The 15,883-nt window shown below is 37.7% G+C and overlaps 1 protein-coding gene across 5 annotated transcripts in view; it reads right to left on the bottom strand.

The window, feature by feature from the left end:
• VPS13A (vacuolar protein sorting 13 homolog A) overlaps positions 1–14,884 on the bottom strand; it is a 118,786-nt gene extending 103,902 nt beyond the window's left edge. For all 5 annotated transcript variants that reach the window (XM_084504876.1, XM_084504875.1, XM_084504877.1 and 2 more), the window contains exons 1-10: positions 14,737–14,884; positions 7,459–7,502; positions 6,895–6,937; positions 5,790–5,885; positions 5,412–5,513; positions 4,511–4,620; positions 4,136–4,195; positions 2,943–3,002; positions 2,640–2,720; positions 2,146–2,203 (exon numbers count right to left, since the gene is read on the bottom strand). In XM_084504876.1, coding sequence (XP_084361002.1) covers positions 2,146–2,203; positions 2,640–2,720; positions 2,943–3,002; positions 4,136–4,195; positions 4,511–4,620; positions 5,412–5,513; positions 5,790–5,885; positions 6,895–6,937; positions 7,459–7,502; positions 14,737–14,836 — 754 coding nt within the window. In that variant the 5' untranslated portion in view covers positions 14,837–14,884. The remainder of the gene's footprint in view (positions 1–2,145; positions 2,204–2,639; positions 2,721–2,942; positions 3,003–4,135; positions 4,196–4,510; positions 4,621–5,411; positions 5,514–5,789; positions 5,886–6,894; positions 6,938–7,458; positions 7,503–14,736) is intronic.
• Between the last annotated feature and the right edge of the window lie 999 nt (positions 14,885–15,883).

Raw genomic sequence — 15,883 nt, 5'->3', positions numbered from 1 at the left:
GGCAAGTAAATTATTCAGGACTGCCATAAGTAACACTTAACAGCTTAAAATAATCTTTACTCAGATTTCCGATTTTATTCCGGTGATATGGCTAGTGGAACATTTCCACAAAATTTACTGCATGCAGTAAAACATGGCAGATGTTTCAATTAACAATTCATATCTGAAAAAAAATCCTATTATATATGCTATTTATAGCACAAAATGGTCTTAGAAATAGCATTTATTTCACTACAAATCTTATTCCATAATGATTGTGCCTTACATTTCACTTGATTTCCAAAAACTAAAAGGTTATTCATTGCTCAAGCAATCTAAGTTTGTATTAATTTCCCAACCTGTAATTCCTTTGTATAAGGAAATTTTGATTCCATGTTTCAAGACTATACATTAATGCAGATTTGCCTAAAATGTAACACGTTAAAAGAGAAAATGAAAAACAACATTATTATTATTATTATTAATAATGGTATTGATGCGTTAGGCTTTTTCATAAGTTATGCTCACACTAGTGAGTAGCTAACATTTTACCTTTCCAAAATAAAAGCCTAAGTAATCATGGAAAAAAAACATCAATATGGATGATAAGTAAAGTGAAGCAGGTCTCACGTGAATAAAAGATTCAGAACAGAAATGCTGTTCTTCAATTTGGCAATAGCAAGCATTCAATATAACCTTCAGACACCATATCTGATTCAATTCTTCCATCCATTTCAGGAAAGCAATCAAACAATAAGAATTAGTATATTGGTTGAATTCCTGTAAACCATATTTTTATCAAATAGAATTCCTTTTACTTTAACAGAAATACTGATACATCATCTACATAACAAATATTCTAAATTCACTGTCAGGTTCATACATGTGGAAAGCAGGTATCCTTCCAAGATGAAGCAATGTGTACATCTACCTAACCTCATTTTACATTAAGCTTGTTATTCTTTCCGAAGTTTATGTGGTAGCATTTCTACTCATTTTCTCCCTGTATTTAGCTTCTTACATTTCATTTTTCATCCTTCCTGCATTATACTTGTGTTTAGAGTCCAAGAAAGAAAAACAGACTTTATACATTCCTATCACTGTCTCACTCGAGAGACATTAGAACAGCTCTGCAACAGACATAATTTTTATTTACCAGAGAATACTGGCATGACATAATTCTTAAAATATCTGTGTGTCTGATGGTGCCACTAAATTTTAAGAGCTTAAATTCTGAATCCTGGAATTTTGCATTCAATCATTTTGAACTTCTATGTAAGGACATGGACAACAAATAATGTTTACAATTACTTTCTGGTAAAGAAAGTCAAAGCTAGCAACTGAAAGAGATAGATTTGAAATCGGAACATACATGTATTACTAAATAGTACTCTGGCAGTTGAATAGTGACAAACATAAATGTCTTCCTTCTTCAGGCAAAGGCAGTAAGAAAATCTGATAAAAATAATGCTTTTCATTAACCTTGTGTGTGGTGAACTACAAACTTGCTTTACAGCAGACTCTTCTCAAAAGCCATTCTGCCTTGTAAACGCTTACTAAATAAGCATATGAAAAATAAAACCCATATATTCTTCTGTGCAATGATAAGTAAACAATTGCCATCATTGAGTGTAGCCAATTAGATTTTCTGACTAATGTAAGCAACACTCAAAGCACTAGAACTTGCAATAGGGTAGTGCTATGTTATATAAAAAAAAATAATAATAAATTGATGCATCAGAGGTTTTTTGGCTACTGTTTCCACCTCTAACAAAAATTGATACACAGCCCTTAAGGTGGGTGACCTAAAGGCTATCAATCTATTTTTCAAACCACCCTGGTTCACATAACTTCTATGATACACAGATTATTAGCAAACTTCTTAGAATAAAGAAATTACAATGGATGTGAGCAATTAGTATTTATGATGCTACATTTGAAAGATACATGATTAAAGACTTCAACCAAAGGCTTTTTAAGGATACGTATACAGTACTGTATTCAGTGTTAGAGAGACAGTTAATCCTATGAAATAATGCGTTCCACAATATGCTCCTTACTAAGATTTTTGAATAATAGACAAAGCACCAGTCTCTAAGAGGTATTAAAAATTAAAACTAAAATGTACATGTGTATTACAGCTCCAAATAAAATAATAACACTTACCAAAATCATAACCCTCTGGAATCACATTGTGGCTGGCAACTCCCTGTTTCAAGTTAACCTAAACATACAGTGGAGTTTAAGAACAGTTTAATTTCTATTTCATGACAAGCTTTTAAAATACAAAAGGTTAATGGTTTAGTATGGGTTTCAGATAATCCCTCTCAAACACAGGACAATTCAAAACAGTCATCTATTTTTAAACATAATAAAATTTGTTAGAGGTCTATTATTTTAACTACTAAAATAACTGAATTGTAAAAATCACCATCTATTGTATACAGTTTTGTAATTGCAAAGGACTTTTCTTTCTTTTTTTTCTTCCCCTCTCAGGTGAGTGTTCAATCACATAAAAACTTCAATATTTACTGTTTTTCCTAATAAATCATTACTAACAAAGCATTTCCCCAGGACATCAACATAAATGGAAACAGAACTGAATGTGAAGCACAGTCAGTGCTTCAGTCTGAACTAGAATAGTAGACACCTTTACTTACCAATGATTCATCATAACCACCATGATAGAACATCTCCGATTTCACATTCCAGTAAGCAAAAAGGTTATCCAGTCGTACAAGCTGAAAAACAACAGATCATATGTATTAATACATCTAAAAATTGTACATGAAATTTGAATTTCACAGTCTAGATGAATAAAAACATTCAGAATGTTCCTTGCAGACTGCACATCTTTTTATTTTAAAGCCTAGAATTACATCATCTTATTATAAAAGGAATTGAAACTCATTGCTAGCTTGTATTGCAATAGTTGTTTCTTTAGCACACAGTTTATACTGTACCTTGTAGAACAACTTGGCAGTTTCATCATGTAAACATGGATTCCAATTCTTATCTGAGGTCTGAAATGAGAATTAATGAAAGTTATTCTGCTATCTATAATACACCAACATTTTATCATCACTGAAACAAACAAGTAGAACAGGCAGAACTACTAGCACAATTAAAACCCACTGAAATTAATGGGGAACCATCTTCCAAATTCAGAAGATTAAACCATTATTTTCATAAGTGTAAACTTTATCAGGCCACTTCACCTGAAAAAAACGTATGTATACATGCAGTGACTGGCAGGCTGTACACAAGAACCAAAAGATTCCAGTATTGCAAAATATTTTTATTTATTATATTATTTATAGGTAAGCTCTTTCAAAAGAGATAAAAAGGGACTTGAGTTCTTTTGTAATTCTGGAAGTAGCTGCTTAGTTCAAGCTCAACAGCAACCTGTACAACCTACTGTACGTTTTCAAGACAAGTGTGACAAGTACTTCAATAGCAATGTATTAAGAATACCCAAGTTTTTGTTCATCATGCAAAATTGTTTCAGCGAAAAGGCTGGAAAAAAGCTTTCACTGTGTCTTAAACAGGCTACAAACTAGAATTCATAAGACAATTATTGCATTTAAGAAAGTAATACTTAAATACAATTTCTTTAGAATTACTAGTTATACAGAAAAGCTACTGATTCAGAGCAAACTAGAGGGCTGCTTCTACTAGGTATTCTTCCAAAATAAATGTATACAGTCTAAAATAACTAATGTTTGCTCCATATACTGAAGCTTGCAGATCAAAGAACAGAACTTCAGATTGAAGCAACATGCCACCCACTTTTGTTTTTTGTTTTTTTGTTTTTTTTTAATCTTCCTAAGATAGAGTAGTGGCTTCCTTCTTGGGCCTCATAGCACTTTCAATAAAATATTCACAGATTTAAAGAGCACAAATCCAGCAAAGTCTGATGCTTGGCAACCACAAAGTGCAGCAGGCAGAAGAATAAAAATTTCTTCCCAAAGGTTTGTTTTATCACCAAGCTTTTTCTTTAATGGCAACCATATCAATATTTATTCTGGATTTAATAAACCAAGTAGTTACTATTATGCATAGCACAGGATTGTGGGTATTCTTTCATTAGACAGAAAAAATCAAACTTCACCATTTGTCTACATCAGCATGCTTTTTAGATGGAAAATAAAATTACCTGCAAGCTTAGATTCTGAAGTGAAATCCCAAATGACAAGGGATTATTCCGATTTGTGATCTAAGAAAGTGAAGAAAATACAAAAGTGTTATCATGTGCAATTTTACACACTGCATGTGTAAATTTCCAATTTACATAGGAAAATAAACAGCCCACGGTACATATATATGAAAGATCTGGCAACTGTATTACCTACAGTCCAACAATGTTTGTAATACCTTCTTATTAGTTTTCATTTTTAGTGGAAGACTATGAAATTTCAAAACTTTACTAGGATTCTCTCATCACAAAAAGTAAAGGGGGAGGTGGAAGACAGGTTCCTAATTTAATGTTACAGTGCACATGCCTTATCTTAAGATAAACAAAATTACTTACATCATCCTCATAGCGAACATGAATGTTGGAAATTTTCACCTGAAGATTTTTGATGACCTGAGTGACTAGTTTTTCTACAAAAGTGTCTTGTTTCTCTTCTTTTACTTTATCTAAGTGTAAGAAAAATAATTAAATATTCCATTTGCATGAAAGTATTTTGAACTAAACTAGAGGAAAAAAATATCATAAAGTTAATTTGACAGATACATAAATTTTCTAATACATTGTACTCTAACTTCATAAAAATATTCTCTTTCAGTAAAATCTATACCAATTACATTCTCAGACTGTAAGGTTTCAGCCTATGGTGTGACACAAGTTATTCAAAAGTACGAGATGGCCACTGATACTCAAAGTGGTCAAGACATATTTTTTAGAAGTACTAAAAGTTCAATTTAAGATGACAAGACTTAACATCCATCAAAACGCAAATTACAAAATCTTTAAAAAGAGTTAATAAAATTCTACAGCTAATGGGGAAAAGTGTTTTTGTTTTTTTTTTTCAAAAGGAAAGGAAAGAAAGAAGCAACATATGCTACAAGTAGAAAAATTGTATTTCAGAAGCTTTATTTACATCAGATCACATCTATTTTTGAAACTTTCATTTTCAGGATGCACATGCTACAATATTAATGACACATAAGAGAATCAAAATTCTACGCAAGACAGCATCTGATTTCCAAAGACGAACACTATTTCACACAAAATGTTCAATAGCTAAAAGTTAACTCAAATAACAGGACACTTTGCAAACTTTCTACATGTAAATACAATTCTGTAACTAATAGGTTATTTTAAATATCAGGAGGAAAACACGAATCTAGAACACTAAATGATAAATATAACATCTTTCTGGATTTAAAAAAATAGCATCACTTTCATTATCTTTTCCTACTCTTACCTTGGTCAGCTATTTTCTGCTTTGCTTCCTCTATCCTTTGCAATTCCCTTTGCCTTGCTTCCAAGAGCTGCCTGGCTTCTTTTTCAGCATCGTATTTTATGCCTAGATAAACAATGTAAAAAACGTAAAAAATACGGAAAACTTTGCACATTTTGGAAAGATGCTGTTTCAAAAACAATTTGTTACACATTTTGTTAACACTAATACGACAAGGAAAAATTAACTGACTAAATCTGAATTGGTGAAGGATACCTCAGTGCCATTACTAAGTGAATTTCATAACAGTGTCTACTAAAAATAAAGTTCAATACCAACCAATTACAGAGACTTCTGAAATCCCATCCAATCACATTCACTTTTGTCACTATATTAACTTACTGGCTGTGGGCACGATAAGCAAATAAACTCCATCAAGAACTGCCTCAACAGGTTGAGTGTAAAGGTTTTGCCATGGAATCTGTAAATTAAGTTGACCTAGAAACACAAAGAAACAGTTCAGCTATACAGTTACATACATGACTAGGAGAAAGATTTTTAGAAAGATAATTGACACTAACCACAAAAGCTCTAACCAATTATTATATCAAAAAGGGAAAAAAAAAGTGTATCTGAGGTAGGTGTCTTTTGGGTTGTCTGTTTTACACTTCATGCAAATAAAAATTCAGCAAGTTTTCTCCATCAACAGAACTAGTAAGTCTGCAGTTCCTCTCCTCACCCCTTTAAATTATAGTCAGTCTTCCTAATAACGTGTCCTTCTTCCAAAACCACTGCAGCACTCACGTAACACAAAAAGCATCGGTAGCACATACATAATCAATCAGCTTAACACTACCAAAAGCAGAATTTTAATAACATTTTTCTTTCTTTCTTTACTGCGAAAGAGAGTCTTAAAATAGAGTGTACATGTTTGTGAGCATGGGGATCCTGACAATATAGTGTCTCGCATTCTTCGTACAAGTGCCAATTTTAGTAAACTATAATGTCGGTCACAAGAAAAATTTACTTCCCGGGCAGATTTGAAGGAAATATATTGGCTTTAGATTTAGTTCACTTTAAGAAACCATTAACTTTTACATGACTCAACTTGCAATGAGAAAACCTTTCATAAAAGCTAAAAGAAAAAGTGAAGAGGGTAGCAAAATCAGTTGTGGAATCTTGCTTTAAAAAAATATAAAAAAAAATAATTAAAAAATGATGTTCAGTACTACTCAGTTGCTCATCTTTGCTATTTTGGGTTCTTTTTTCATTAATATTGACATGACTAGACAATAATCCAATGTCTTAACAATAACATATTTGCTCAGGGAATAAACTTCTTCAATCAAAGTTTTTTCAGAAAAAAAAAAATAATAATCAGGATGTACAAAGCATGCAAATCAAGCAAATTAAGAAAATTACTTGCTTAGGATGTCCAGAGCTACTTGCAAGGATGAGCAGTATGTTTGGTAACTCCTGCATGGGTATATTACAAAATGTAACTTACCAATATGTCCTGCTTTAACTTTAAATGGCACATCCAGCTGACTCTAAAAGAAAGTATAAGAAAGTATTTTAGAATACAAACTCATTTCAGCAACTTGTGAAATGTTCACTAATAAGAGAAGACAGAAATAACCTTAACAACAAACATACTCCTCAATCACTGAAAGAAAAAGACTTAATATAATAGAATATGCAAGTCATTACTGATTTAGGCTGTTCAGCCATGCTACGCTAAATACATTCTTAAGAGCAAGCTCCTACCACCTCTGTAAGCTATAGGGAACAAGAAGTTCTTCCAGTATTCTTTTTGACCTCAACACAATACTTTCTGAAACTGTTGAGTTTTCTTTTGGCAAAACATATTATATGATGTATATAATGTAAGTCTTCATCTTTAAATTTAATCTCAAATTTATTAGACAACCCACACCCTAGTGCAAAGCAAACAGAACAGTAAGTTTTCATTTAAAGTCTGCATATTCTAAAATAAGAACCAAAAAAACAGCCCCAAAGATGTCCTAGAATATTTTTTGCAGCAGTTTTATTTTTGCTTTCACTGACTTACCAATGCATTTTCTTTTATTTCAAGGTTCTTCAGTGCTACAGCTCCTAAAAGCAAAGAAGCCAACAGGTAAAATTTCAAAAAGCAAAGTAGTAGTGGTACACACTTAACAAGCCTTAACAAGTGTGGAAGATACCCCCAGTCCACACCTCAAGTATTCATGGAAGACTATTAAGAATATGCTGTTCCTACCGGCTACAAAACAGTCTTTGGGATTTTCTCATGGAGCTTGCATGTCCATGGAAAAGAACCTGCGATTCCTCAAAATAAAAATGTAGGAAATAACTGTCACATTTCATAAGGACCCCTTCAAAATTAAAAATTTGCTTCTGTTTCCTCAACCATCTGCTTCCTACACTTGTGAAGGGAATATAAGCCACACTGCAGCTTTAGCTTTACATGTCTTTTTTTTTTTTTCCCCCGAAAGATCTTAGTTTTGCAAATCGCATTTACAGGCTTATGAAAGTTCACAGGAAGTACTTCAGTACATCCAATTTCTAGATGTAAGACAACAGTAACTTCAGTATCCTGTAAACACAGAACATTCTAATTGCAAGATCTGTTTTTACAAAATACTCGACATCAGATGCTTGCCATCACAAACGAACATTTTAAGTGTCCAGGAAATTCATGCAATGGCTACCTTTGAATTAGTTGTATAGTGTTAACATATGCACATGGAACAGACACCTGATACAGATGAACAGAAGCATAAATGAGTTTCAGGAAACCAGAAGTGGATTACAAGCCTGCAAAGGAGTATGACTTAAGATTGCAAATACTATTTCATTGACTCAATAGTGTTTTCCTTTTGGAGATGCAAGCTAGAAATGGCCAAACCTACCAGGGGACAGGACTTCCAACTACAAGAAGTATTCTTGCAGTTACACAGTGATGACTGCTTTGGACTGCTGTTCAAAGTAGCATCAATTTTGGGTAATGGGACTCTAATCTTAAAAGGGCATTTATTGCAAGAGTTGGTTTTAGTTGCTGAATGTCTGTTGTAGACCTGTCTAGGTGAATTAACCTACCCATCTTGCAGTACTCACAAAATATGAAGTTTTAAATGATCTAATGTATTCATCAGAACAATCTATAGATAGCCATTTCCAGTACAATTCTATACATTTGCTATGTGCTGCTACCAGGTTATCAAAAGAAATACTCTACACAAAAGGTTGGTTTTGAGCTGGGTGCTCCACTTTTAAACCTTACAATACAAACAAATTGGTGGAAGCAGTAGGAAATGGAAAAAAAAAAAAAAAAGACTACCATGTGGTAGTCTGTAACTACTCTAGTAATTGTACCTGGTCTATGGGAAACCACAAGGCAGTGCCTTTTATTTCACAGAATCACAGAATCACAGAATTTCTAGGTTGGAAGAGACCTCAAGATCAAGTCCAACCTCTGACCTAACACTAACAGTCCCCACTAAACCATATCCCTAAACTCTACATCTAAATGTCTTTTAAAGACTTCCAGGGATGGTGACTCCACCACTTCCCTGGGCAGCCTGTTCCAATGTCTAACAATCCTTTCAGTAAAGAACTTCTTCCTAAGATCCAACCTAAAACTCCCCTGGCAAATTTACTGCTGAGATTAGTTCTATACTAAATTTATCCCCCGACAAAGTTTACCCTAACAGAACATTGTAACACTCACCAGAGAAAGTTCCATTATATGAGAGGGGAATAATAATAATAATAAGCATTCACCTTCTCCAAGAAGACAACACTAGTTGTATCCATGGTAAGTAATTCAACAGATATACGGCATAAAAAGGTTCAGACTTCTAATCAAGCTACCACAGCTTATATTTTTACGTGTCAGATGAGATGTTCATCAGAAAACTCTACGACTACATGACATAAGAAGTAATTTAACTAGGTTTAGTTTCTTTCACTTTCACTGTGGGCTAAGTAAACATTACATTGCATTTATCAAGGGTTTCACAGATGATGCATTTCAGCTGAAGCACAGTTCCTTAGGCTGTAATGTGGCAGCCCTAACGCTTCCAAAAACAAATCATTGCAAAGTGAGCAAGGACTATTATCCCATGCACTTACAAATAATATTTTGTTGTGGACACCTATGGCTTATTTCACCTGAGCACATCATACTGACAGAGAGAAAACATGATGCTTTTTCCGTACTGTTTCAAAAAAGAAGCTTTTGACAATTCTATAGAGTTCAGATAGGGAAGCAGGGTAAAAAAAAATTACCATTTTTCCTACATTTATGATTTTAAAGTTTATAAGTTTAAGTTTATAAGTTTCAGTTGAAATCATTAGAAGATACATAAATTAGTAAAGCTGCAATCATCTCAATTTTAATACCAATTTACTGAACATTTACTAAAATATCACAACCTACTTGCAAAAACCTTGATTGAGAGTCTAACCACTCTGAATCAAGGCACACTGAAGGCTACTGAAGTACCGTGTTTTGTGCCGTTATGCAACATTTCTTTTTTCTATACTCAGCAGTCAGTGCAAGGAAGAGACTGAGTAAATAATCTTGCAAGTAAACCTGAACTACTTCCAAAGGTAGGAGACCTCAGCTGGCACCCAATTTTAACACTTGTGATTACAGACACTGTAACTGACCATGTCTGTATTCTTTTTTTTTCGCCAAAATTTAGTCTCTATCACATGCAAATGTTTCAGTTGCAATAGTACAGATTTGTAAGTGCAACTGCATCATATAGGGACTGTTCTACTACAAAAAATTAAGCCACACAAAAATATAAGCACTGAAATAAGGAAGTAACGGCCTGGTGCTGGACATAAAAGAGCTACTTGATTTTACTGTTTTGGATTTTAGTTGGATGTTTCTTTGTATTGAAGACTGTAGTGCATGCAGGTAAGAAGATGTGTTAAAATTGCCCAACTAAACAATCTTTAAAACTGTACGTACAAGTAGTTGGATTTGTATAAATATCTATGGCTAAACATGCAGACTTACAGTCAAAACAATAACAAAAGACAAAACCTTTGTAATTACATACAGTACAGTCTAGGATTTACTAGGCCTATAAAGGAATCAAATTCTTACCTCCACTAATCTCTGGACATTGCAAGTAATTCAATGAAATCTAACATTCTTCATCATTCTTGAATACATAGGTTTATAGTTCTAATTTTAGACACTCATATTTATATTTTGAGTGTATGAGCCAATATCCACTACCAAGGACTTAGGTGTCTCACAAAGAGACACAAAGAAAATAAGATAACATTTAGTAAACTGTCTAACTAAAAAGGCCTAACTGAAATTTTGTTATGGATGTCAACAAAAGCTACAGGCAGAGAATGAAATTAATCCTCATAAAAACCCTGCTCATTTAACCTATGGATGTACACCTTTTGTGGATGTTTTTATGGATGTACACCTGTGCTGTCCTTGTACATAAAAAGGGGTGGGTATGAGAACTTCTTATGATGGGAAAAATGAGGGAAAGAGATATTAAAGATGATAGACAACAGAAACTTAAAGTACTTCTGCTGGTCTCTGATCAGCATCAAACACTCCTGCTCATATTTTAACAGAATTTCTGTTTTTAAGCAACAGCATCACACTACTGAGACAAGCTGAGCTTGTGAAATCCCTTGATCACTTTCTACAAACGGCTGCCTTGCCAATCATTTCCCACTGGTATCTGTGTTGTTAATTAGTAGTATTTAATCATACCTTCTGGAGACATGCTGGAAGTCTTCAAGGGTTTGAGTGTCTGCCATAACACATTCGCTATTGACATCTATTGACAGATCACAAAAGGCAGCAGAAACTACTAGATATTCTACATCCCTCAGCCAGTTTAAATGACTTCACTGATATGTGAGGGCAAGGACTGCATCTGCTATACTTAAACAAGGCACAGCATGTAAAAGAACTAGTCATTTATTATACTAATAGGTGTACCCAGAAGAAGTAGGTAAGAAGGGCTTGTGTGCTCATAAAACTTGTGTCAAGTATCTGCCTGTACCAGCCTACTGATACAGCTGCCACAATAAGAGACACCAGCTATTCAAATAGCAAGTTATGTAAGATATACTTGAGACATTAGCTAATTAGTAGGTGTGTCCAAGTCAGCAGAGAATTTTAAAGTGCAGTTCAAAGGGTCTAATCAAGACACTGAATGAAGTTACTTAGAGCCAGCCTAAAGAAATAATAGTCTCATGGACTTTGGTGAAACAATCACTTGGTCTGCCCTGGTGCCTAGAAATCTCACCAGTGATTCACTGTTTCCCAAAGATAACCAGCAACATCTCAGACTGCTTCAATCACTTCTTTAGGTATTAACTATAACTTTACAGGTTATAAAATGTCTTAAAATTTCTAACTATTCATCTAACCTGTTCTTCTAAGGCAAGTTCTTAAACATTCATACAGCATTTTCAGTGACACTATCTTTTAAGTGAAGACCATAACAAAATCACCGGCCTTCCCATCTGATCAATAAACTTTCCTTGATGGCTGCCAAGCACACTAAATAACATTTTATTCTGCTTCATACAAATTGAGGTCTTAAGGAAAACAATTTATTTTCCCATTATATTTTTTTCTAAGCCTTTGTCTTTCCAGTGTCGGCCTTGCATGTTCAAATTGATATTATTATTATTTATTTTTTTTTTAATTTTTTTTTTTTTAACTTTTATAGTTTGTCTTGCACTCTCCTTTTTGAATTACCTTTTATATTTCAGGTCAGGAAGTTCTTGCAACTCTCTCAGCCAAGAGCCTGTTTGCAGGCATCCCATCTGTAGTATTGAGACAGCTGGGATTTCTATCCTTCCATCTGACTTTTCCAGTGAGCAGAAGAAAACACTTGAAAACATGTCTAGTTACTGTGTCCACGTGTGTTGGCAGAAGCATGCAACTTTATTCCACAGATTGAAAATCAATGGCTTTCATATGACATCCTGACTTCTCTCTTTATACAAAATTGAAAATAATGTTGTGTGTGTTTATTATAGTTATTAACAAAGCTGCCAAACTCACAGGAGAAGGAACTGTATATACACATATTCAAAGTCTACCAAGAGAAGATAACCAGTCAACATAAGCAGGCTAGCTATAAAATACACCATGACAGAACTTCTTCACTACAGCATCCAAATAAACGCCCTCGGGTATTTAATCTATCAGAGGTGGACAAAATACACACTTTTAAAAATGTAATACGTTAATGCACAGCACGCAAGCAGTGCCATAGCATCCAAAAGGCACACAGCAAAGAACCATGACAAACAGCTAGCTGTAACTGAAACACTTTTAGAACAAACAAACTTGCAAATGCATTAATTTTACACAAAATATGAAGAAAAAAGTGCTTTTTTCTGGATGGGGGAAGGGGGAATTGGAGAGAGAGAATTTAGGTCCACAATTACAGTAATACAGAAGGCAATAAAATTATCAGTAAACTTGATCAGTAGATCAGGATCTATGTACATAAGGATCTATTATCAGTGACAGCGTCCATATAACAAAAAGTCTACTACCGCTACTAACAGCTACTGCCTTTTAGTCAGAGGAATGAAGATCTCCAAGATCTTTGGAATGAAAAAAATATTACAGATGAACACACCGTTAAACATAGATGAAGATGTACGTACATGAAACATCACCATGCAGTGGACCACGCAAAAATAACCTTCTACGGATGATTTCTCAACAACGTTACATAGCAGTTCTGGGCATCTCAGAGCAAAGCACAGCATTATGTATCAATTTTCACAAAACATAAGTGTACAAACTATATAGAGAAGAAATAATTTGAATCTAGTGCAAAGGCACCATAATAACAAAAATAATAATTTAGTTTAAAGAAAAATATATTCAGAAACCTCTAAACGTTAAAACTACTTCAAGAGGAAATCACAGAAAAATCCCGAAATTGAGCTCTACATATACATAAAATGTAACAGCTGAATATCAAAACTTGACATATATTTAGGTTTTGGCTTTGCTTTAAATGAGAAAGCTAAGTCACATACAACCTGGTGAGAGTTGCCTCACAGAAGCCATAAGCTGCCAAGAGCAATCAGCAGTAATCTGCAGAGCTGAAAAGTAAGTTTTTACCTATTTGTAATGTATAAACGCAGCCAAATAGAACATTCTCTATTTTACATTGCATATTTTCCTTGCTTTCCCTGAATGGAAAGAAAGAATTAAGACTACCGAACAACTTAAGTTCACAACAAACCAGTTTGACACATTTTTCAAATAAGACACAATCTGGAATAAACATGCTATATTTGGCCTTAACACTGCAGACTGGGAGCTACTACTTTCTCCCCAGCAGTTACATCTGCTGTTGCAGTGTTAAGACTGCATACAGCACCTGAACTTTGCAGACATCCTACAAATAAATGCCTTGAAAAGCTGAGAAAATAGTGCCACAGAGATGCAATCAAATAACGGCACCGTTTCCAAAAATGGCAGAAAGAAACAGAAACATCCAAGATGCAAAAAACATCCAGGAGGAGCATCCAAAATCTGATTCACGTATGTGAGTAGCTCAGAACAGAATTCTAGGCATGGAATACCTTGAGGATGCTTCATACCTGCAGGTGTATGAACACACACACACACACAAAAAACTTCACCTCCGTTTGCTTGTGCTGATGCTGCAGACGCCTGGCACGCACATTGAAAACAGAGTCGGGGCGGTCACCGCAGACGCACCCGTTAATTGCACGCCTCTTCCTCTCCTTGTGCCTCCTCTCCCCAGGCACACAGGAAAGCGAGCCGGGGCGCTGCGGCTCCCCTGTGCCTGTGCTACCAAGGGGGCTCGGCGGGGCGCTACGCCGTGCTGCCCACCGAGCAGGACAGGCGGCCACCGCCCCGCCAGCACCCGCTGTCGCGACTCTGTCGCGTTGGGAAAGGGAACGCGACAGCCAGGCCGGGCTGCGCCGCGGGACCAGCCGGCTATCGCTGCCTTCCTTCCGCCTCACGGCACCGGGCGGACACCGCGGCTGCCGCCTGCGCCGAGCACCTCACCAACACCGAGCACGCTGCCACAACACCTGTATTTTTAGCTGCTTTTGGGGAGAATAATACTAATAATTTAAACAAACAAACAAACAAACAGCGCAGGCGAGCAGCCCGGCCCCGCACGGAGGCGGCCTGCGGCAAACTTTCCGCCAGTGCCCCGGGCAGGGCCACGGACGGCGGCGCCGTGCGGGGGCAGCGCGTGCACCTGGCGGCCGTTAGCACCCCCCCGCCTCACACCGCCCCGCCCCCAACCGCCGCAACCGCCGCAACCGCCGCGCCGGCCCGCACCTCCCCAGATGCCCAGCTTCAGCTGGGAGCTGTCCAGGTTCACCACGTAGTCGCCGAGGAAGCGGTTCAGGACGTCCACCACCAGCGACTCGAACACCATCGTGCCGCCGGAACCGGACCCGGCTCCGGCCCCGGACCCAGCCCCGGCTCCGGCCCCGGCCCCGGCTCCGCCGCTGCCTCGCCCGGCCCCGCCCCGCCCGCACCCGCCGCGCCCCGGCCCCGCCCACTCGCGCCTCGCCCCGCCCCCCCGGTAGCCGCGACGGCGCCTGCTCGCGGCGCATGCGCGGGAGCGGCCGTTTGCGGCGGGGGCGGGGTGGGGCGGGGCGGGGCGGGGCGGTTGGTGTCCGTGAGGTGATTTCTGACAGGCGTTGGGCGGCGGGGCCACGGCGCTCCTGCCTTTGTTTTATCGTTGTCATTTTGATTCTTTTTGTTGTTGTTCTGTTTTCACTTGTTTATTTATTAAGAGCTCTGTCCGTTCCCAGGCTGGGCGGGTGTAGAAGCCACCAGGCGCTGGGACGTCGCCGGGCTATTCTTAGCGGCGTGACTCAGCCCGGCTGAATTCCAGACGCGGCTCCCCAGAAGTCGGCTCCCCTGCGCTGCACAGGGCGGGGGATCTGGGCAATAGCAGTTGGGAATCTGGGTCATGTTTGCCCTGAGTGAATGCCTTCCGCACCCACGAGGCTGTTGTTTCGCCAGGCAGCCACCGAGCGTTTCTCTGGTGGCAGCAAGAGGCGTGTAATTAGTCCTCAGCCGGTTCCTGGAACTGCAAAAATTAGGTTTAACTTCAGCTTACAATGTTCCGCTGATAAGCAGAGCCCTGTGGCTTTCATAGCTTCTTGTATTAGGTTTATGTGGCGAGGGCTCAATGGCAGGAGGCTGCAGGGGTGGCCTCTGTGAGCAGAGCCCAGCAGCTGCCCCATGTCAGGTCAGGGCTGGCTCCAAAAGGGACCCGCTGCTGGCCAGAGCCAAGCCAGGGAGCAGTGTGCTGGTTGAGCCTCTGGGAGAGCAAATTGAAGGAAGGGGAGAAAAAAACCGCTGCGTGATAGCAGCCGGAAGAGAGGAGTGAGCACCATTCCTGCAGCCCCAAGGTGAGTGCAGCAGGAGGGCAGGAGGTGCTCCAGGCACAGCAGCAGTTCCCCTGCGGGCT

Source organism: Aythya ferina (genome assembly GCF_964211825.1).
Source record: "Aythya ferina genome assembly, chromosome: Z".
Lineage (NCBI taxonomy): Eukaryota > Metazoa > Chordata > Aves > Anseriformes > Anatidae > Aythya > Aythya ferina.
The sequence above is the reverse complement of the archived record's forward strand: the minus strand, read 5'-3'. Positions and strand labels throughout refer to the sequence as shown.